Source organism: Sapajus apella, unplaced genomic scaffold (genome assembly GCF_009761245.1).
Source record: "Sapajus apella isolate SASKATOON/1434 unplaced genomic scaffold, GSC_monkey_1.0 scaffold53, whole genome shotgun sequence".
Lineage (NCBI taxonomy): Eukaryota > Metazoa > Chordata > Mammalia > Primates > Cebidae > Sapajus > Sapajus apella.
In genome coordinates this window covers 10,033,333-10,056,468 of record NW_022436993.1, presented here as the reverse complement: position 1 = coordinate 10,056,468, position 23,136 = coordinate 10,033,333, and the positions used below count along the sequence as shown (strand labels likewise).

Below are 23,136 nucleotides of genomic sequence, written 5' to 3'. Positions count from 1 at the left end.
TTTGGCACCCACGTTTGAACAGCTTTCCATCTCCTACTACTTGGGCAAAACTGATTGAACTAAATGGACACATGACCCAAGAGAGACCATCTGTGGCTTTGCTGAATCAATCAGCTGCAGCATTCTTGGGTTTTGGAGTTAAAAGTTGGGGCTTATATGGCCTTGAGTTTACTAAATGAGAGAGGGCCAAACGGTGAAAGGAAATAGATGTATGTAGAGGGAAAAAGGAAAAAGAAAATACTTGGCTCAGGGAGGGAAAGTGGGGCAGGAGCAGGAAGGAGGGTGTGGACAGAGATCATGCATCTTTGGTTCTGATTTCCCAGCTTCAAGTTGTCATTCCTTATGAAGTGTGGGCATTCTTTCAATCCCTGGCTTCTTCGAGACTATCTGTTCCTTTCTAATACAATCTCCTCTTGGTTTTCTTATTTCAGTGGGTTCTGTTCCATGTACCCAAACATTTCCTGATCAAGATTAAACTTTTTATCCCTGATATCATCTCTAAAGGTTTTTATTTGGGGAAAAAGACAAACAGCAACTGTGTCATAATTATTTACTGATTAACAAAGTGCCTTTGTTAAAAATCCCTAAATTCTACAGCATGGCAAACCAGACCAGGCTTGCAAACCACTAATTTTTAAAACAATACCTTATGGATTGCAACTAAAGATCACAGAGACATTGCATTGGAGTCTTATTTCAATAGAAAACATCCATTTGTGCTAGCGAAACTACGTGTCATTCTCATTCACCTATTAAAACTTTTAAATTGCAATTTTTTATGTGCACAGTGTCAGCTTTTATTCTGAGATGGACAAATGTCTTGTGGCCATTTTTAGAGACTGGCATTTGTTTTTTTACTTATTCTTCTCTTTCATCAATATACCTATGCAATATGAAAACAAATTGTAAAGATTTAGGTAAAAATCAGTGAAGTCGCATATGATGCTTTCAACTGTCGTGTGTGTGTGTAGAGACGGGATACCAATTGTGAGAGGCAGCCATATCACTTGGTATTTACACAGCAGTTAGTTGACACAGGTTTGCTTTCAAAAATTTTACTTGTATAACTTTTGAAAGTACACGTTGTCTGCACAGGATGATTAAATCAAATAGTATTAACGACAGTGACCTCATTACCATAGGATTTCTGTTTATTGTATGATGTCTTTGCTAACACAAAGCTGTCCTCGTTGAAAAACGACAAAAACATCAAGACATCCTAAGGCTCCTGGTTAGAACAACACTGAACACGTTGTAAAACACAACGTGTCTTTCTAGGAAAGAAAAAGTGTGCAACACTTAAACTCATGCCCGTAATAAAAGCAAGGTATTGCAGACTTTGATCAGGGATTTCAAATATCCTTAGGAATTACATGTAGATGAACGTTTGCAGGGAAACACGTGTCGTACTGGCTTCATGTGTGTGTTCTAATCATTCCATCTAGAATTCACTCCTCAAGAATGATAACTGGTGGAGAATCTAGTTTAGTGCCGAGATTAGTAACAACGTGTATTTCCTTCACACAGACTTGCTTCTCTGCTAGGCAGCTGGTGGAGATATTTCTACAGAAGGGCCTCTCCTCCATTTCCAAGGAGGACTTTAAGCAAATGAGTCCAGGGATCATCCAGCAACTCCTCAGCTGCTCCTGCCACTTGCCCAAGGACCAACAAGCAAAGCTGCCACCCACCACTCTGGAGAGTAAGTTCTAGATCTTCCTTCAGAAAGCTGATGTGCACAACGTGTGCAATACTACTAGTGAAAGCAGGATACTTATTATATTCCAGGCCATGTTCTAAACATTTGACATATATCAACTCATTTAATACTTCTAACAGTGCTACAAGGTAGATGTTAATATCCCCATTTTACAGATGAGGAAACTGAGGCACAGAGAGATTAAGTGACTTTCCCAGGGACACACACAGCTGGGAAGTGATGGAGTTGCCATTCAAACCCAGCCAAGCTGGCCCTGGAGTCCTTGTTTCTAGCCACAATGCATCCTATTCTTCAATGAACATTTGATATATGGTTGATATAAATTAATTGTGTCTTCTACAGTTGACTCAATCATGGATCAATGTAAAAGGCCATAGTTGAGAGGTGGTATGCTATGAGAGAAAGCGGTCGTGTTGGAACCTGGAATGCAGAGCTGAGTCATGCCTTCTTTCCTCAGACACTTTGTGATCTTAAGCCATTTCCCCCCAGGACTGTTTCTTCTCCAGCACAGTAGAAAGCAGTGATATCCTATAGGGCTGCCTGTCTCACATCATGGCATGTATGAAAAATGAAAATACATTCTGATAAACCAAAGCACATGGGGCTGCTGTGGGATGAAGGTGACCCATCCAGGGAGATGCCAGCCTCCCAGATGTAGTTGTCAGCCCCAGGAGGGGACGAGATCAGTATTTGCAGTTACCTGTATCCCACTGAGTCATTGCAATAGATGAGATCTCTCTGAGGGCTTCACTGGGTATGTGTGAGGCTCAAATGAGATAAGGTGTACAAAAATGTGTTCAGTAAATTTAAAGCTCTGTATGTTGAAAAGACAAAGAAATGGTTGTCTGTAAACTCTCTATGTTATCTAGTAAAAATATGACTGTTAACATATGTAAGACCCTCAGGTCAATGGTAAGTTATTTTCTCGGAGCTGTGTTTCTTTCTCTTTGAGATAGCCACAGTACTGATCACAGTGAGTTGTTCAGTTACCCATCTCTAACTCGTAGTGGATTCTGTAACATCAAGTGGCTTAATTGAAAATGTTACGTGTTCACACAGATGTCTTAGAAAAACAAAACAAAAAAACAAACAACAAAAAAAGAAAATGTTATGTGAACAAAAACATCCCGGGCCTAAATATATATGATTCAGCATTCACTGACAGGAAAATAACTTCATTAATAGTGAGCAGCTAAATAACTCAGCACCTGGTGGTGGTCATTCAGTGAGGCTCAGAAAATGGATGAAGATTGCACTGTGGCAGGGGGATCATCCTTGGACACCTTTATATTCCTACCACCTGTCTCGGGGCTAGAACATACAGGCGGCTCGTGAAAGGGTTTTGAACTTAAGACCTATGAAAAAAGTTGTATCTCCTTTCAAATGAACTTCTGGATGCTTCTGGGGAGTAGTCTTCCTGAGAAACATCCCAACATGTCCAACTCACTAAAGAATCTAGAAAGGCCAGGCACAGTGGCTCATGCCTGTAATCTTAGCACTTTGGGAGGATTGCTTGAGCCCAAAACTTCAAGATAAGCCTGAGCAACATAGGGAGACCCCAACTCTACAAATAGAAATATTAGCCAGGCATGGTGGTACATGCCTGTGGTCTCAGGTACGTGGGAGGCTGAGGTGGGAGGATTGTTGGAGCCCAACAGTTGGAGGATGCAGGGGGCTATAGACAGTGCCACTGCCCTCCAGGTGGGTGACAGAGAGCCTGTCTTCAAAACGAGAACCTCTCACGTCTGTAATCCCAGCACTTTGGGAGGCCGAGGCGGGTGGATCACAAGCTCAAGAGATCGAGACCATCCTGGTCAACATGGTGAAACCCCGTCTCTACTAAAAATACAAAAAATTAGCTGGGCATGGTGGCGCGTGCCTGTAATCCCAGCTACTCAGGAGGCTGAGGCAGGAGAATTGCCTGAACTCAGGAGGCGGAGGTTGTGGTGAGCCGAGATTGCGCCATTGCACTCCAGCCTGGGTAACAAGAATGAAACTGTGTCTCAAAAAAACAAACAAACAAACAAAAAAACCAAGAACCTAGAAAAATATCACTGTCCTCAATTGAAAATGTTGCATTGTGCAAATAGAGAAAAGCTGGTGATTTCAAAAGGTCTTTTGAAATGATAGAAATGTATGACATTCTCTTGAAGGGAGGAGAGCTTGGGGAGACATTATTAAGAAAATCCTGTTCAGTATGCTGAAACTCAACTGCTAAGCACCGCCTTCAGTTGAGTTTCCAGGAAAGAGTATTATGGCCAGGCACAAATTAAGTTTCAGACCTATTGAAAGTAGCTGCCCAGAAGTGGCTAAGAATTTAGTGGATAGGTCAAGCTCTGTTGTAATAATGAGAAACTTTAGAACCTGCCTGCAAGTTGCCTGATGCCAATCAAGACTCCATGGCACCTAAGCAGGGACCTGGGGTAAATTAGCAGAGTCCTGTGACCACAGGTCAGAGATTTTATGGTTTTGTGGCTGTCCTCCCTACATGAAAGCAAGCGAAATATGACTCACAGAAAATCTAAAAAGGTTTGCTAACCTCTGAAGTTTGGAAACATTCATTTTCCCGCATGGTAGGCACCCGCAGGTGTGAGGGGTAGCAAAATAACTGATGAAGTTTCACCTTTGCCTTTTGCCTGGGAAATGTCATGCCCCAATTTGTCATTGTGTTTTTCTTTCTTGGCATTTTGTGGTCTTTTACAGTTACCACTTTATTTTATTTATTTATTTATTTTTTTTTGAGACGGAGTCTGGCTCTGTTGCCCAGGCTGGAGTGCAATGGTGAGATCTTGGCTCACTGCAACCTCCACCTGCTGGGTTCAAGCAATTCTCCTGCCTCAGCCTCCCGAGGAGCTGGGATTACAGGTGCCCGCCACCATGCCTGGCTAATTTTTGTATTTTTCGTAGAAATGGCGTTTCACCATGTTGGCCAGGCTGATCTCAAACTCCTGATCTCATAATCCACCCACCTTGGCCTCCCAAAGTGCTGGTATTACAGGTGTGAGCCACCACACCCGGCCTGCAGTTACCTCTTTTAAAATGGGACAGCTTTAAATTGTGTTAAACATCTAGGTACCCATGTTAATATTCAAATATCTTTAATTTATGTATAAATGAAAAGAATGGCATTCCCGCATAGAGTCTACTTGGGGGAGAATGGGATATGAAACTTGGTTGAATATTTTCAGGGAAGTTTCTATAACATGGGCATTTTTACTACATTACGGTGAAGAAAGAAAAATGATGTAGGTGTCTGATCAAGACATACGACATACAATTTAGCATCTTAACCATTTGTATTTGCACAATTTGGTACATTTACATTGTTGTGCAACAGATAATAGAACTTTTTCATCTTGCAAAACTAAAATTCTGTGCCCTCAGAAGAACAATTCTTTATTTCACCTTGCTTCTAAACCATGTTATACAGGTTCTACAGCAGTGAAAATGTGGTAGTGGGAGTATGGGAATAAATGCTTAAAAGTTTTTCTACCTCTTCTGAGTACACTACCAACTCTATTTTAATATTAAACCCCTGGGTAATTTAGAACTTATATTTTAGTAAAGGTCCTCTTAGTATCACAGGACTATTTTTCTGTTACCAGTTATATTATTAAAATGATCTAGGCTGGGTACAGTGACTCCTGTAATCCCAGCTCTTTGGGAGGTCAAGGTGGGTGGATCATTTGAGGTCAGGAGTTCGAAACCAGCCTGGCCAAGATGGCAGAACCCCACCTATGCTAAAAACACAAAGCTTATTCAGGCATGGTGGTGGGTGCCTATAGTCCCAGCTACTAGGGAGGCTGAGGGAGGAGAATCACTTGAGCCTGAGAGGTGGAGGTTGCAGCAAGCCGAAATTGTGCCACTGCACTACAGCTTGGGTGACAGAAACTCTGTTTCAAAATAAAAATAAAATAAAATAATTTAAAGTGTGAACCTTTAAGAAAAATGGAAGGATGATGAGAATGAAAGATTTTCTACAAACTTTAAGTGGATAGTTTTTTAAAAAAAAATTGCAATGAGTTTTAAGTATTTTGACACCAGAATTGTTTGATTTATTGTATATCTGTCATCACTGAAGAAAATGATAGTTTAATTTTGTAATTAGCCTTCCTCATTGTTTACAAACTAGTTTGCCATGACGTTTAGTAATTTCTGAATAGGCAGAGAAATAACCGTTTGCTTTGACTATCTACAGCAGATGAAAATGATGCCAAGAATAACTCCTTATCCCTGCCATCTGTACCGACTCTGAAAGTCATTTCTTCCCTCTTTTAATCTTACCTCTTCCTTACCCTCCGTTGTCTCTTTTCCCTTCATGTATGTATTTGTTTTTCTTTGGAATAACCTTACAAATTGTCCTTTATGAATATTTTTTAAAAGGAAGCCTAGAAACATGAAATTCTAAGGGTTACAAAAGTGTTTATGATCTTTTTTGACTTAGAATACGGCTACAGCACCGTGGCTGTCACCCTTCTTACACTGGGCTCCATGCTGGGGACAGCACTGGTCCTTTTCCATAGCTGTGAGGAGAACTACAGGCTTATCTTACAGCTGTTTGTGGGCTTGGCCGTCGGTACACTGTCTGGGGATGCTCTGCTCCACCTTATCCCTCAGGTAATCTGCTCTTTTCCATTTCAGATAAAGTTCGTTTCATTTCTCTTCACATTTAATTATTGGAGGTATTTATGCAAAATTTTACTGAGACTTCAAACAGAGAATATGGTGGCTGGTGTGTTCCTTTAAAAAGAAATGTTGTTTCTCCAAAGCCCCTCTGCCCTTGTAGAAGAAAAGAGATGCTGCAATATTAGGCTCGCCACATAGTAGTAGTATTTTTGAAATAAAAGAGAAAAGGTGGCTGGGTGTGGTGCTTCATGTCTGTAATCCCAGTACTATGGGAGGCTGAGCTGGGCAGATCTCTTGAGCCCAGGAGTTCAAGACCAGCCTAGACAACATGGTGAAATCCTGTCTCTACTAAAAATACAAAAATTAACTATGCATGGTGGCGTGTACCTGCAGTGTCAGCACTTTGGGAGGCTGAGATAGGTGGATTACTTGAGGTCAGGAGTTCGAGACCAGCCTGGGCAACATGGAGAAACATCATCTTTGCTAAGAATTCAAAAATCAGCTGGGTGTGGTTCCATGTGCCTGCAATCCTAGCTATTCAGGAGGCTGAGACAGAAGAATCACTTGAACCCAAGAGGTAGAGATTGCAGTGACCCTAGATCGCACCCCACACTCCAGCATGGGTGACACAGCAAGACTCTTTCTCAAAAAAACGTTGTCACTCAGTTAGTTCACCCAAGATCTGGTTGTTTAAAAGTCCAGAAGCTCCCCTTTCTCCCTCTCTTGCTTTCTCTCTCTCGTACCTGCTTCCCCTTCCCTCTCTGCCATGACTGGAAGCTCTCTGAGGCCTGCACCAGAAGCAGATGCCGACACCATGCTTCCTGTATATCCTGCAGAACCATGAGCCCATTAAACCTCTTTTCTTTATAGATTACCCAGCCTCAGATACTTCTTTGTAGCAACGCAAAAATGGCCCAATTCACTTGCTCTTCTCTCTATTCTTACCAGAAGGCTGCACCTCCTCAGCTACCTTGAAGGTTGGATTTTTGTTTGGGGTCAGCCAATGGAGGGCCCAATGGAAAATGCAGAGTAGGAGGAGGGAGAGGCAGTGGTTCTTCTGCCCAGCTTCCTCCTGGCTATGGCATCTGCTCTAGAAGAGGCTGATCTGCTGTAGGCTCGCCTCCAGCGGACACCTTCTTCCCACCTCCACAGCTCACTGACCTTCTTCCCTTTTTCCTTTCACCTCTAAGGGTGGCAGTGTTTTCCTGAGATTGACAGTCTCTGGGCGCTTCATTATCCCTTGTTTAGGCCCTTGACCCTGCCCATCTCTGTAACAGTCTTATCTTTAATGTTTCCTTATTTCAGCCATCACAGTAGAATTCTCCTTCTCACCTAACAGCGTCTAGATTTCCCTTAAGGAGCTGGTAAGCGCTAGGAGGCTGCCTCCTGTTGAGGTGTGCTGAGGCTCATTGTCAGAAAGGAAAGGACTAAAACCTGAGTTGAGGTCATCTACAGATGAGGTTATCTCTTCTCTCTGAAGTCTCTCACCAGGTATAATGAGAGTGGACCAATGATCCCCCCCAGCAAAGGCTGAGCTGGTTAAAATTTTCCACAAGCCTCTGGCATTTTCCTGCAGGGTCACTCTTGTTGCTTAGAGGCTCAATTGTTATTCAATTTTCCGAAAATCTCAGAGGGAGCATTGGAGAAATAAAACCATTATGGATTTTAATTTCCCTCATAATCTAATTTTCTGGAAATATTTCAGGGCTTATGATTGACTAGAGGGGGTGTCCGAGGCCTTTTTTCTAGGTCACAGCACTGGTGGCCAAATTGTTTACTGCCCAGCAGCCTGGGAAACAGAAAAATGCTCTCAGGTCAGCCTGAGTCTCCGCAGTGGGGGAGCTCACAGCGAGGGTGGACTTGGGGATGGGTGCAACACCTTACAGAGGGGAATTTAAGAGATTAGCTGGGTTTCATGAAATTTCGTAGGCAGATTTTTGCTTAAGAAAAGAGAGGAGGGCTGGGCGCAGTGGTTCCTGCCTGTATTCCCAGCACTTTGAGAGGCCAAGGCGGGGGGATTACCTGAGGTCAGGAGTTTGAGAACAGCCTGGCCTACATGGCAAAACCCTGTCTTTAATAATAAAGCACCTATAATCTCAGCTACTCTGGAGGCTGAGGCAGGAGAATCGCTTGAACCCTGGAGGTGGAGGTTGCAGTGAGCCGAGATCAGGCCACTATACTGGGGGACAGAGCGAGACTCCATCTCAAGAAAAAAAAAAAAAAAACACAGAGACAAGGATGAAAGTTGATGGAAAGAGGAAGAAAAATGCAGGACAAGTGTGGTGGCATGCTAGAAAAAATCAGTGATCTTTGGCAAGTTTTCAAAGAAAGTTCTGCACAGAAATAAGAAAAAATGCTAATATGATTGTCTTTTTTAGTCAGCCAAATCTGTTCAGTTGAAAGATCTACATTTTATTTTGAGATCTGAGGCTTTTCTTCTGGTTTAGTTTATGATATTACAAATGTTCTCTATTTTGTGCAATAATGGTTATTAGAAGTATTAGGTGGGTATCCTTTAATGCCCTTAGCAAGAGAAAAAGTTTACTAACATATATTGGTTTTTAGTGATATTTACATATACAATGTATATATGTAGATACACATGTATACTCCCATACACACATATATATGTATACACACATAAGTGCCTGTATACATATATGTATGAATGTATACACATAGAATCTATACACATATAATTTCTTTTTCCTTTTTAAAAATTAATAATAACATCCTAAATCTGGAAACCATTTATGATCTAGTTCATAAATTGCCTTCTCTAAGAGAAAGGATATGGTACAGAATGATCTACTGGCTCACAGGAAATCATGACATTGACCAATAGGATAACTCAACCAATGGGATGAGGCAATTACAGCAAAATTCCCAGCACATTTCCTGTATCATTTTGTGTCCCAGAGACCTGACAATATTGCTGTTCATACAGTATGCCCTCAATAGAACAAGCCTTCATGGTGGAGTTCTTACTTATCTGAGTATTTAATAAAAGTTTGCTTTGATTGCAATGGGGCATGAGGAGAATTCACCCCAGATGAAATATAAACTTTATTAATATGTTATGAAGCGTTGTTGTACAAATAGATGCAGACTGGATTCCTGAAAAACAGTTTGGCCAAAGGACTGAGTTTGTATGAAAAGCTAGGGCACTTGTAGAAATAAAGCTTCGGCTTCATTCTGTTCATTAACACAAGCTAGTCAAAGCTCTCCTTTGTTTTCTGCTGTACACATTTATTTGACCCTGATTAAAGTGTATAGAGGAAGTATTCACATACCCAAAAGCAAACTGGGCTTTTAGTGATTGTATTAATAGTTGTCATGGCATTTCCTAGAATGAAAACTAAATATATTCAATGCTGGGCCTAGTATCTGATAGTTAAGTCATCAAAAGTTCTCTCCTTTTTGACTTTTTTTTTTTTTTTTTTTTTTTTTTTTTTTCCGCTGAAGGTTCTTGGTTTACATAAGCAGGAAGCCTCAGAATTTGGGCATTTCCATGAAAGCAAAGGTCATATTTGGAAACTGTTGGGATTAATTGGCGGCATCCATGGATTTTTCTTGATAGAAAAATGTTTTATTCTTCTTGTATCACCAAATGACAAGGTATATTTTAAGTTTTATTTGTCTTGTGCTTTAGAGTCTTATAATACATTCATCTGCTACTTCAAAAGTACTTGTTCAAAAGTAATGAAGTTGCCTGTTTCAGGGATGTCTAGTGGAGCTCTGATTTCAAGAATACACAGCTCCTTCTAATAGGATATTAATTTTTTAAAACATCTATTCCTGGGCAGTTAATGTACTTGCTACGACCTTCTGTTTAACCTTCATGGTCGGTATAGGAACTGGGAACTATTTTATGTTTGGGGAGTGAAGAGGCCCAACATTCTAGCTATTAATCAGTGTTTTGGATGTCTTTCTTAACCTAAACAAATAAGCAAACAAAAACTGAAAAGTCACAAAACCACATGTCATTTCTACCTTAAAGGCATTTAAAATTATAAAAACAAGCATCTTGGGAATTTTGAAATTTGCAGGAAATCTTTTTTTCATCTTTAGTAATTTCTTGTATTATGCCAGTAGCTGATAAATGTCTACAAATATGGGCCAGGTGCTGTGGCTCACACGTAATCCTAGCATTTTGGGAGGCTGAGGCAGGTGGATCACAAGGTCAGGAGTTCAAGACCTGCCTGGCCAATATGGTGAAACCCTGTCTCTACTGAAAATACAGAAAAAAAAAAAATTAAATGAGTGTGGTGGCAGGCACCTGTAGTCCCAGCTACTTGGGAGGCTGAGGCAAGAGAATCACTTGAACCCAGGAGGCAGGGGCTGCAGTGAGCCAAGATCATGCCACTACACTCCAGCCTGGGCAGCAAAGCGAGACTCCATCTCAAAAAACAAAAACAAAACAGCACTTATTGTTTATCATTCCTAAATTTGTTCAATACTTTGTTTTATGCATCAAAAAATAAAATGAATTTATGGATGGATAGGGGGATGATAGATGAATAGATACGTGATAATAATAGATTTAATAAAATTATCATAGAATCCAGAAAGTGGATATTTGCATATTTATATTACAATACAATTCTTTCAGCTTTTTGTGTATTTGAAACTTTGCAGCAGTAAATAGATGTCATGAATTCAAACAGACTACAAGTCAACTTTTATAAAAGTTTTCTAATAGAGCAGGACTTTTCTTTGGCCTGGGGCTTGAACTAGGATGCTATGGTAATTTGGAAATTAGGAATGCCAACTTTTATTATAGTACTTACTCTAAAAGTTTAGAAACTTACCTTAAAGAAGTTCTAATCTCATGAAGCATTAAACAAGTAACAAATCCACACTTATGCCCAATGGATTAACATGTCTGGGTTGGGAAAACTAAATTAGAAGGCCAATATACCAATCTGCACATAACTCCGTAGTCAGAAATCCAGTGTGATAATGAGTGAAAGAAATTTTGGGCCGGGTGCTATGGCTCACATCTGTAATCCCAACACTTTGGGAGGCCAAGGAGGGTGGATCATCTGAGGTCAGGAGTTCAAGAACAGCCTGGCCAACATGGTGAAACCCTGTCTCTACTGGGCGTGAAGGCTGTGGCTCACACCTGTAATCCCAGCTACTCAGGAGGTTGAGGCAGGAGAATCGCTTGAACCTGGGAGGTGGAGGTTGCAGTGAGCTAAAGTCGCGCCACTGCACTCCAGCCTGGGAGACAAGAGTGAGACTTCTTCTCAAAAAAAAAAAAAGAAAAAAAAAGAAAAGAAAAAGTTCTGAGCAGCCAAAAATGTAGTGTTTATTCAGATTGTTTATGGGCTTATCAGGGAACTTAAAATGAGTTTTAAGAACATAATTCCAAGATTTATAATATTGCCTTAAATAAAAGGAATGTGTATGTTTAGGAACTGCAGATGCCTTAATTGATGAATACATTTCCAGAGACATTATTTTACTAGTCACAGGGTACAATTTTGGTAGTTTTATTATCATTGTGGTATCTCTGTCAGAAAGAATTCAAAACTTAATTTCATTTAAATATATCTTTTTTTAGTAAATAAAAAGGCAGTATAAAAACTACCACTGTTCAAGCCTCCTTTAATCATCACTGGACATTTTTGAAGTTGCATTCCATTCTTAAAGCATCCCAGTTCTCTTTGGTGGCATCCACCATTTTAGTCAATAAGCAATGGAATGGAACCATGACATTGACAAAAACTATACCTGTGTTCTTCTGGCTTCAACACTAATTTTAAATCATCCTCATCCACCAGGGCCTGTCATTGGTTAATGGGCATGTGGGACATTCCCACCATCTTGCACTCAACTCTGAATTAAGTGACCAGGCAGGCAGAGGCAAATCTGCTTCAACTATCCAGTTGGTAGGTTCTTGATCTGAAGCATTCTACTGATCTTACCTTCTTTTCTTTATTCCTCAATGAACAAATGAAAAGCAGTAGAATAGACAATTAGATTCCACACTCCTGATTTGCCTGTTCTTGACTGTGACAAATACTGATTAGAAAACTCTGCAAGCACCTGAAAGCTGTTTTAAAGAGCAGCAAGTACCCTCTACAGATTCAAATCATTGTTCTCTGGATCACTTTCAAACACGTATGGATCAGACTGACATCATAGACTTGTCCTTAATCCTTGTGTTTACAAGTTTTCATAAACAAGCTGACTTTTGCGTTTTCCATTCTGAGTAATCCTTAGCCATGACTAGGTGGATACAAACAGATGTTGAGCAAGGGACTACTTAGAGCATCAAGGACTGGGGTGTTCATTTCATAATGCAGGAGAGAACTGATTCTGCCCAATGAGATGTTTTGTAGTAAGTGCCTTCATTCTGCTAAATTTTCCACAATAATATCTTCTGTATTAATTCTCAAAGTACAGTGTCCAATCATGTTCAAAACAATTCTCCCATTTGAATTCTTAAAGTAACAAGTATAGGAATGGGAAAAATATGAAGTAAAATATAATTGTTAGGATTCTTGCCTCCTGGAACCATGGCCTTGGGATAAGGGGTTTACAGTTTAAGGACAGATTCCTCAGTAGAAATGAGGAGGCTATTTCTGAGACATTGACGTAGTAAAATAAAAGTTTGGGAGTAGATTTCTGACCTTGTGCTGATTCAGAGATAAAAACCAAAAGTTTCCTTTAAAATATGATTTTAAGAACCTTAATTACATTAATTGCTTGAATATTCTAAATATGGTTTGAAAGAATATAACTTCAGGTGGGGTTAGTTTTAAAAATCACTTTACTGCTGACTTTATTTTTTCTCTTTGAAGTGTCCAGAGCCCCAACATGCATATAAGCAAATCTATTAAGGTAACTTAGTCTTGAGCCATTTGAACACTTCAGTGCACTAATATATGTATAATTCCTCCTGTTATTTAAGCTGCAAGTTCAACCTAAAGCAAAATAGAAGTCGTATGAACATTTAAGAATGTTTGATGAGTGTAATTTCTTGTTTTCTCAAGAAACTTGAGGATAAGGAAGGAGAACATACATTTTTTCCCAATCAGTAAGAAGTCCTGAATATTTGACTCTAAGTTACTTTACATAATGTGACAATAAATAGCTATTTTTGAAAAACAAGACAAGACATTCTACAATAAATGTCTGATCTGGTCTTGTCACAGAACTATAAAGCATTGTGATTATAATCAGGCTTTTGTTGTAACGTAAAGGGATCACATTGTTTTTTGTTTCTATATCCACCCAATTTCAAGTAAGAGGTCTACTTCCTGCCCTCTGTACCCTCCGGGTTCTACCTTATTTCTCAGCCATCCTTCTCCACAAACAGCCTATCATTATGTCTTTTGAATAGCTGCTGCTATTCTAATATGTGAACTTTACTAATATGTAAAATTTACTTTCTCTTTCACACAAAAAAATGCATTTATCTCATTACATTTGTGTCAAAATTTTTTACAGCTTCGGGTGACAGAATTCTATGAATACGCTTTTAAAAGGACATATTTAATATGCAGATGAAAAGTTTTATTTAAATAATAGAATCAGAGGCACAAAGGGAAAATATTTTTTCAGAAATTGGACTGTGAGTCAGTCTCAAATAAAATCAAGTAATCTTAACTTATAAAGTCAATTTCAAAATCTCACCTCTCTGTCATATAAAAGAATGAAAAAGCCTTTGAATTTTTTATAGTTGTCTTTTATAAGTATGTGGATCTACTTTCCTAATGGACAAGATTCTTTGACTGGCAAAGCAGTTAACACAGAATATTATGCTGCAGTGAATAAAATGAGGTGTTGAGTTTGCATGGGTTTCTTTTCTATCCAATATATGTCAACTGCTCACAGATTAGAAGAGGAATCCTAAAACTACAATCCACCATACAGGAGAAGTGCCAAATTAGGCCGAGAGTCATTTTTTTAATAGCTTTTGAATTTCATAAAGCCTTACATAATTTATGAGTCTGAATTACAGACTGTCTCAGTAGCCTTCAGCTCTCTATGGAAGATTCTGGTCTACATGAGAGTGCTATTTTCATCTAAATATGAAGAGTGCAAAAGGCTTGCTTTGCCATAGACTTTTGGCTCTTTATTGTATTTGTCTATGAAACCCAGAGGGTCTAATACACATCTAGAGTGTTAAAACGTCTTTAAAAATCAACATAACTCTCCAGATGTTTCATTTTCCAACAAAATGATGGCCATTACTTATCTTTCATCAGTTATTTTTTAATTTAAAATAGCAAAGCCCGGAAGATTCACAGGCAGCTGAAATGCCAATAGCCAGTATGACAACCTCCAACAGGAAATGTGAGTACCACGCTAAGCTTTACATGTAGAAAGTACCATGGAAAACAGTTATGTCTGTTTTGAAATAAAATGTCAAAACCATATAGATTTCATATGGGGTAGGTAGTTTATTATGAAAAACTTTTCAATAGGATTTGTAATAAAAACTAATTCCTATCTGGCTCTCAAATTTACTACATATTCATCTCAACTTTACTCCTTCTTTTAAAAATGAAGTTTTTCTTAATTTAAACTAATTCCCTTCAGGGAAAACTTCAATTAATGTAAACACATGTGTGTGTATCATAGCTCATTCCTGAACATATTTAGGAATATGCGGTGATTGAGGCTTTTATTTCACAATGAAGGGTAAAGATGTCATTGGTTTTTCATCTTCTGTCGCTGTCTACTGAAAATTCATCACAAATGTGTCTTATACTGTCATGGAGATGGTGGAGTTCAAATCAATGATCTCATTTATTCACATGTTATTCTATAACTTATTTGTTCATTTAATTTTTAATTTAAAAAGGTTGATGTTTTTTTCTATGACTTTTCCTTCTTCTGCATTTAATTTACCAATTTAGGATACCACCAGATTAACCTGTGCTTATGTTTCTGAATAATTCTGGCAGTTTTTTGGTTTTGTTTCTTTTGCCTGTTTTGGTTTTCATCTGTTACTCTGGAAGTTTTGCCCTATTTTTCTTGTTTATTTTACCCTTTTGTGACACAAACTTCTTACAGTTTTCATGTTATGCATCGTGATTAGTTATTCTCATCTTCTGTAACAGCGAATAATAAAAATAGCTACCATGTATTAAACACATCTTATATGCTAGGCACAGGTCTGTGCTAATCAATTCATTCAATTCTCCTACAACTTAATGAAGTAAGAGTAAATATTATCTGAATTATACAAATGAAGAAATCAGTTATTAGAGAGGTTCAATCACTGCTCAAGATTACATAGCTAGTCAGCCCCAGAGCTGGGGAACTAAAGAAATGCTAATGCACCAACAATATTTTTGTGATCATTCATTCATGCATGCATCAATGCATTCTCCGACATTATTTTATTCATTCCAGAAATGTGTGAAGACCTGCCAAGTTTCAGACATGTTTTATGTAGTGCAGAATAAAATAAGCATGGTCTTTATCCTTAGCTTGCAATGTAGTTAGGGATAGAAATGCTACTAAGAACAGACACTGTTATAACAACTACTGTTCTAAATGTTTTAGATAAATTAACTCATGTAATTTATTTATTTGATTCAGAATATGTAATTACACATTTTGTCCATTTCTGCTTTCAGAACATTGCTAGTAATATTTTTTCTTCTGAACCTTTAGTTCCAAGAGTAATTTTAGAATGCTGGGCACACAGTAGATCTGCAATAGATTTTTTTTCCCTTTGTTTTTGGTCTTGGAAGAAGGATATGCCCAGTCAAATCAGGAGCTGGAAGAGGATGGTAGATCAGGGAATAACGACGGTCGTCTTCAAACATTTTGTAGACCTTCTACCTACCTGCTTGCTTATTGTTGAGCTCGGCATACAGAGTGAATGGTGAACATATTCACATTACATTAGTCAACTGCCCCTTGGCTAGGGACATAGTGAATTAAGCTTCAAACATTTGAAGACTTGTTTTGTGCTACCTCATCCGTGGAATTCAACTTGTGTTTCAAAACACAAGATGCAAAAATTCAATACATAGTCTGATTTAAATTTTAGAAAAGCACAGTGATACCACTTCCAGCCCCCATGTTTTACCATGGAGGATCTCTGATAGTTCAGAAACGTGGAACTCAATGACTGCCAAGTACATGAGTAAAATATTATAGGTAGTTCTGTAACGAGTATGTTAAATTACCAGTGAATGCTTATCTTCTACTAAATGTATGTGTGTGTGTGTATGTGTGTGCATATATATATATATATATATATACACACACACACAGAGAGAGAAAGAGAGAGAGATGGAGTCTCACTCTGTCGCCCAGGCTGGAGTGCAGTGGCACAATCTCAGCTCACTGCAACCTCCACGTCCTGAGTTCAAGCAAGTCTCCTGTATCAGACTCCTGCTAAATAATGTTTAAATTATTTTAAGAAATATGCACAGTGTGCTCTTTATGGCTTACATGCAAATATTTTTATTTGCCTGTGGCTTGTTGCCTATCCACGATCTAATATTTAGAAACCCATGATCAGAGATAATAAAATAATAGCAAAAATAGACCACACTGGTTTCTAGTAGAGTATAATATTGGCTAAAAATCCTCCTTTGGAATGTATGCTATTAATATCAAGACTACATGTAGGAAATTACAAGTTTATTTGCATGTTGCAGTGATGTCCAATATATCACTTGAAGCTTTTTTTAAGCTTCCTTTCACAAAGAAGAGCTTTATCTCTGAAAATTGGCAGGAACAGTTAAATGATCTGGTAGCATTATTGGACTCTGAGAGTTTCCAGGCAATGTCAGTAAGAACTCCCTGAATTTAATAATTCAGTATTTATTCTGTGTTCGTATGTTGTTGCCTGAAATCTTTCCCTTTTTAGCAAAGACTAAAATAAATTAGTAAACCACAAGAAGGATGTAAATTAGTCCTACAGTGATATTTCTAAATACTCATGATTTTTACAAGTGAAATGCACAGAGCATCTTTGGAACACAGTAAATAGAGCTATCTCCTAGGTGGTAATCTGGGCTATATCTGCTATTTACTGAAGTTATTTATTTCATGGTATGGGATATGACATAAATCAAATCATATTCCCCAAATAAGATAGCAAACCACATTATAACGCAATCTCCCTTGTAGTCTTAGGCCATGCAACAGTTAGAAACCAGGAAGTATCCTCTTTCTATTTTTATTGAGCACAATTATTAGAACTATGTGTTCAGGCCGGGTGCAGTGGCTCACACCTATAATCCCAGCACTTTGGGAGGCCAAGGCGGGTGGATCCCTTGAGGTCAGGAGTTTAAGACCAGCCTGGCCAACGTGGTGAAAAGCATCTCTACTAAAAATGCAAAAAGATTAGCCAGGCATGGTGGCATGCACCTGTGATCCCAGCTACTTGGGAGGGAAGGAGAATTGTTTGAACCTGTGAGGTGGAGGCTGCAGTGAGCCGAGATCATGCCACTGCACTCCAGGCTGGACAACAGAACAAGACTCTGTCTCTAAAAAAAAAGGGATTTGGCCAGGTGCTGTGGTTCATGCCTGTAATCCCAGCACTTTGGGAGGCCAAGTCAGGTGAATTACCTGAGGTCAGGAGTTCTACATTAGCCTGACCAATATTTTGAAACCTGACTCTACTAAATATACAAAAAAAATTAGCCAGGCATAGTGGTATGTGTCTGTAGTTGCAACAGCTCTGGAGGCTGAGACAGAATTGCTTGAACCTGGGAGGAGGAGATTGTAGTGAGCTGAGATCACGCCACTACACTCCAGCCTAGGCAGAAAAGCAAGACTCCATCTCAAAAAAAAAAAAAAGGAGGCATTCATTCAGTTCTAACACTAACAATAACTACTACTTACACCTGTCACACAAAATATATGGAACTTAATAATGACATTTTAGACTATGACCTATGACAATGGATTAATGACTGTTCTTATCAAATGGTCTATGTAGGCAGATTACTCCCAAATAAGCACTGTGCTCAAAATACTTCCCGTGTTTGTGAGTCATTCACCTCTACAACTGAGTTATGCTAACATACAATTTAGAATTTTCAGAAAAGAAATTCTGTCCGTTAAAAAGCTGAACTCAATTATGATCAAAATGGCTTCATTGGCTCTCTCTTGACCAGATAATATATATTATGTAATAGAATTCCATGAAGATGGAAGCTTTTCTTTATTTTCTTCAACATCTAACTGGCCTGGTGCTGAATGTTACCTTGCAGAAAGATGAAAACATAGAGTAATTATTCCAAAGCTGACTTTGGGGCTGGAAATGCTGATCGTGGTTCTGTTGAAGTCACAGTGGGGAGTGATTGGGGCACTTCAGGGAAGTCATTAGCACTCATCAGAAAGAGAAACAAAACAATCACACAGTGGCAGAAAGTACACTGACATAGATTGACAGAACAGTCTGACTCAGATAACAGCTTTGGAAATGGACTCTGTTTTAATGACCTTCCACTGGGAGGTGTGCCTTGGCCTGCTCAGTCTGCTACAACAAACTTCCATAGGCTGGATGCCTTATAAACAACAAAAATTTATTTCTCATGGTCCTGGAGCCTAGAAGTCCAAGATCAAGGTGCAAGAGAAGAGCCAACTTTCTGGTTATAGATGGCGCCTTCCTGCAGCAGGAAGTGGCAGAAGGGGCAGGGGAGCTCTTTGGCATCTTTTATAAGGCTGTTAATTTCATCCCAAAGGCCCTACCTCCTAATATCACCACCCTAGGGGAATAAGTTTGTATGAATTTTGGGGGGGCACAAACATTTAGTCCCTAGCAAGGTTCTTAAATTATTTTAAAATGCATTACAAGAGACATACGGGAAGGTCATCAGTGGTATTTTGGGAGATAGTAACATGGTTTTTATTTTCTTCTTTTGGCATAACTGCATAAGATGTTAAAATAATGAATGTCAGCATGTAATTTGTCTCATGAGACCGGTTAGTAAAACAGTGACCATATGTTAAGTGTGTGAGTTATCACATTTGAATCCCTAGCCCTGACTTTTGCTGAAACAAAGTGATGTTATTTAATTAGATGGAATGCAAGAATGCCAAGGGCAGGTGGGAAACTTGGTTGGTTTTGAGGGATTTCGTGAAATATGTAGAGCTCTGTTAATGCTTCTTCTATGTTTATTTGGTGCTTCAGGTAAAGCCATTAGCTTGTTAGCGATCATGATTCTGGTTGGGGACAGCCTGCATAATTTTGCAGATGGCTTAGCTATAGGAGCAGCGTTCTCATCGTCGTCCGAGTCGGGAGTGACCACCACGATTGCTATCCTGTGTCATGAAATCCCACATGAAATGGGTAAGTTAAACTGTGGAATCACTGTTTCCGGCTTGTTGAGAAAGAAATCTTTCCAGCGATTGTTTACCAGGATTTTTTTTCTAACCTATGATTGAAAGATGAATACTTTCCTTTGATAATTTATTTAAGCCATAAGGAGAGGAGAACTAGAAAAATAACTCCTATACCTTGGAATAAAATCCAGTTAAACTCCTTTATGATGTTCCCCAGGGCCAGGAATGATTCTGTTTGGATTCCAGAGAATTCCATATGGGAGAGAGTCATTCAGAGAAATATTTTGAAGAGTTTTGACAAGGACTTTAAAATCTGCATATTAAATGTGAGAAAAATATTAGGAGGAGAACTTTACCCATCATGTCAGCAAATGGGTCAGTAAAAGAAAATCACGTTTAAATTAAAACCGGTCAGGCACAGTGGTTCACATCTATAATCCCAGCACTTTGGGCGGCCGAGGCAGGTGGATCATCTGAGGACAGGAGCTTGAGACCAGCCTGACCAACATGGTAAAACCTGTCTCTACTAAAAACAAAAAATTAGCCAGCCGTGGTGGTCCATACCCAGCTCCTTGGGAGGCTGAGGCAGGAGAATCGCTTGAACCCAGCAGGCAGAGGTTGCAGTGAGCTGACATTGTGCTGCTGCACTCCAGCCTGGGCAACAGAGCAAGACGCCATCTCAAAACTAAAACCAAAAAACAAACCATGGTCTCATCAATCTGACTTATACAAAAAGTTTAAAGCCATTGAAATGGGGTGGCAGATGCTCATAAGTCTCTTTTTCTGGATAATCTTAGATGCCCTGTAACTTTTTTTCTTTTAATTTGTGTGGGTACATAGTGGGTGTATTTATTAATGGAGTACCTGAGATGTGTTGATACAGGTATGCAATGCATAGGAATCATATCATGCCAAACTAGGTATCCATCCCTTCAAGCATTTATTGTTTGCGTGACAAACAATCCAATGATACTTTTAGTTATTTTTAAATGTACAAATTAAATTATTATTGACTATTGTTACCCTGTTGTGCTATCAAATACTAGGTATTATTCATTATATCTGTTTTTTTTTGTAATGATTCACCATCTCCACCTCCCCTCCTCCCTCCTCCCCACCCCATTACCCTTCCCAGCCTCTGGTGACCATGCTACTCCCTAACTCCATGAATTCAGTTGTTCTGATTTTTGGATCCCGCAAATAAGTGAGGACAATATAGCTGTGTAGTTTGCCTCCCAGGGCACAAGATGGTTTAGAACAGACATATCTGAAACAGACCCAGAGCTGGTAGAGGCTGGTCTGGCACAGGCTCCCATGGGAGAAGGCTCTTTGCAGTCTCTCTGCTTCCCACTTTTACTCCTACATTGCCCCTAGGAAACTCTTGCCCTCTTGAGCTCAGAGTCTGTTGCTTAGTTCTGACATTGACTCATTATTGATGAGTCAATAATGGCTCCTTCTTGGAGCAGTTTTTCCAAGGTCCTTCCTGAGCGCGTTAAAGTGCACCTCGTCTGGAAGCCATCCCCTATCTACGGTCCTGCATTTTGCTACTATGACAGTGATGTGGTTCTCAATCCTCAACCCAAAACCACAGGGCGGTGTGACAGTCTGCAGCAGGCCAGCAGAGATGCTTCAAGCCCCGTTCGTGGGACCAATTATGCAATAGAACTAGAAAACTGGGTCCCCAAGCTGTCTTTTTATTGAATTGTAGTCTCAATCCCCCTAACTAAGAAATAGATGCTCTCAGATTTACTAACAGGTCAATCTTCTCTTGAAGGGAAGGCATGGAGAGAATGAGGTTGTTTTCCTATAATTATTCTCTAAAGGGAAAAAATTTGTTTCCTCAACCAACTTCTGCAATGCTCTAAAAATCTCTTATTAGGTAGTTTTCTCTCCCCACATCAGTTCCTGCTACAGTAAATAAAATCGCACATAGCGTCATGATTTCACCTGGCAAATTTCCAGGCCCGAAGATTTAGAAACCCTGGGAAAGCAAATGACTATTTTGCATTTATCTAAGTTGGAAATGTCACAGGATATCAAGAACTCAAGAATGTGTCACAGATCTCTCTGTATATACAATCTTTAGGAGGAGCCAAAGGAATAGAACTCTTGAAATGCAACTTCCTAATAGTGCAATGAAGTGGCTATGAATCCTAGAGAAATATAGGAAAGCTTTTTATTTACTGACCACTCAACTCTACCTGTAAAATTGGTTCCAGTTGCTGACATTCAAAATAGCTAATAGCATGTTACTTTAGCAAAGGCATCTTCCGTTAAGTGATAATTATATTTTCCTTTCCCCTTAAACTGCAGGAGACTTCGCTGTGCTTTTAAGCTCTGGACTTTCTATTAAGACTGCCATTCTGATGAATTTTATAAGCGCTCTGACTGCCTTCATGGGGTTATACATTGGCCTTTCTGTGTCAGCTGATCCATGTGTTCAAGACTGGATCTTCACGGTCACTGCTGGGATGTTCTTATATTTATCCTTGGTTGAAATGGTAAGCTTTGTGACTTTTCTATTGGTTTCTCTAAACACTGAAAATGTAAAACAGAGGGAAAACAAGCAGTAAAAATGGAAGAATAAATGAGTAGAAGAGATGAATATATAAAACAATATAAACCATTAAGGAAATATTCTTTGTAGACCAGAAAGTGCATTCGAGGCAGAAAGAACGTAATTTGAGATACAGAAAATATGGACATATTCTGTAGGGTTAAAGTGTCAGGTATGTGATAGCAGATGCATGTAAGACTTTTCTTTTAGTCAATTTGAGTGGAAAGAATGAAATGTTGATAATTATCAAAAAGTAATCATCAACTCATTCTATTCCAATTTTGTATCTATATGTCATGCCTGTATTTCCAGTTGAAAAATGAAAAGTTCTGTCAAATAGCCAGCTATTTTATTTATACAATGGAAAATAATTCAGCTGAATTTGTCATTGAATTAAATCTGTTTGACTGAATTAACCAACCATATTTTAAAAATAATGATGGCATCTTTAAGTTTTAATTGCCAAAGGGCCGTTATGCTGATGAAATGAGAAAGTAAGAAGATTTTTATAATATTTGGTCTCTAAAATTGCAATATACATTTCCTAAAGAGGTCCTTGCTGGCTCTAATGATAACTCAGTCATTGGTTTTCTTTCTCTATAACCTGATGAGCTAATTGAACTTGGGAAATTTCACATTGTCTTGCTTCTTAAATTCTGGTCTCCATAAGATAAAAGTCTTTTTGAAGGTCATTCTCTATTGGGCTTGTTTACAATTTTTAAAATATCTTAAGGTAAAATCATATTGATTATCCTTTCTCATGGGTTGGAATATGGCAAATTAAAATGGAATAAATTAGCAAAAGTAGTACTTAAGACTGAAATCAGATGTGTTATTACCTGCATCCTGGAGAAGAAAAAGTAAATTAATCTGGAAGGTACTATGTAGAACAGATTCATTGAGATTGACTACTAAGGAAGCAGAATCTAACCATTGTCCTGGAAGTAAATGTTTTATAAGGAAA

The 23,136-nt window shown here is 38.9% G+C and overlaps 1 protein-coding gene across 6 annotated transcripts in view; it reads left to right on the top strand.

The window, feature by feature from the left end:
• The window catches only part of SLC39A12 (solute carrier family 39 member 12), a 73,963-nt gene that overhangs the window by 21,424 nt on the left and 29,403 nt on the right, over positions 1-23,136 (top strand). For 5 of the 6 annotated variants that reach the window (XM_032243952.1, XM_032243949.1, XM_032243953.1 and 2 more), the window contains 7 exons: positions 1,528-1,699; positions 6,162-6,334; positions 9,809-9,961; positions 12,130-12,237; positions 14,584-14,650; positions 19,464-19,622; positions 21,929-22,116. In XM_032243952.1, coding sequence (XP_032099843.1) covers positions 1,528-1,699; positions 6,162-6,334; positions 9,809-9,961; positions 12,130-12,237; positions 14,584-14,650; positions 19,464-19,622; positions 21,929-22,116 — 1,020 coding nt within the window. The remainder of the gene's footprint in view (positions 1-1,527; positions 1,700-6,161; positions 6,335-9,808; positions 9,962-12,129; positions 12,238-14,583; positions 14,651-19,463; positions 19,623-21,928; positions 22,117-23,136) is intronic. The other variant, XM_032243951.1, reaches the window with a different exon arrangement.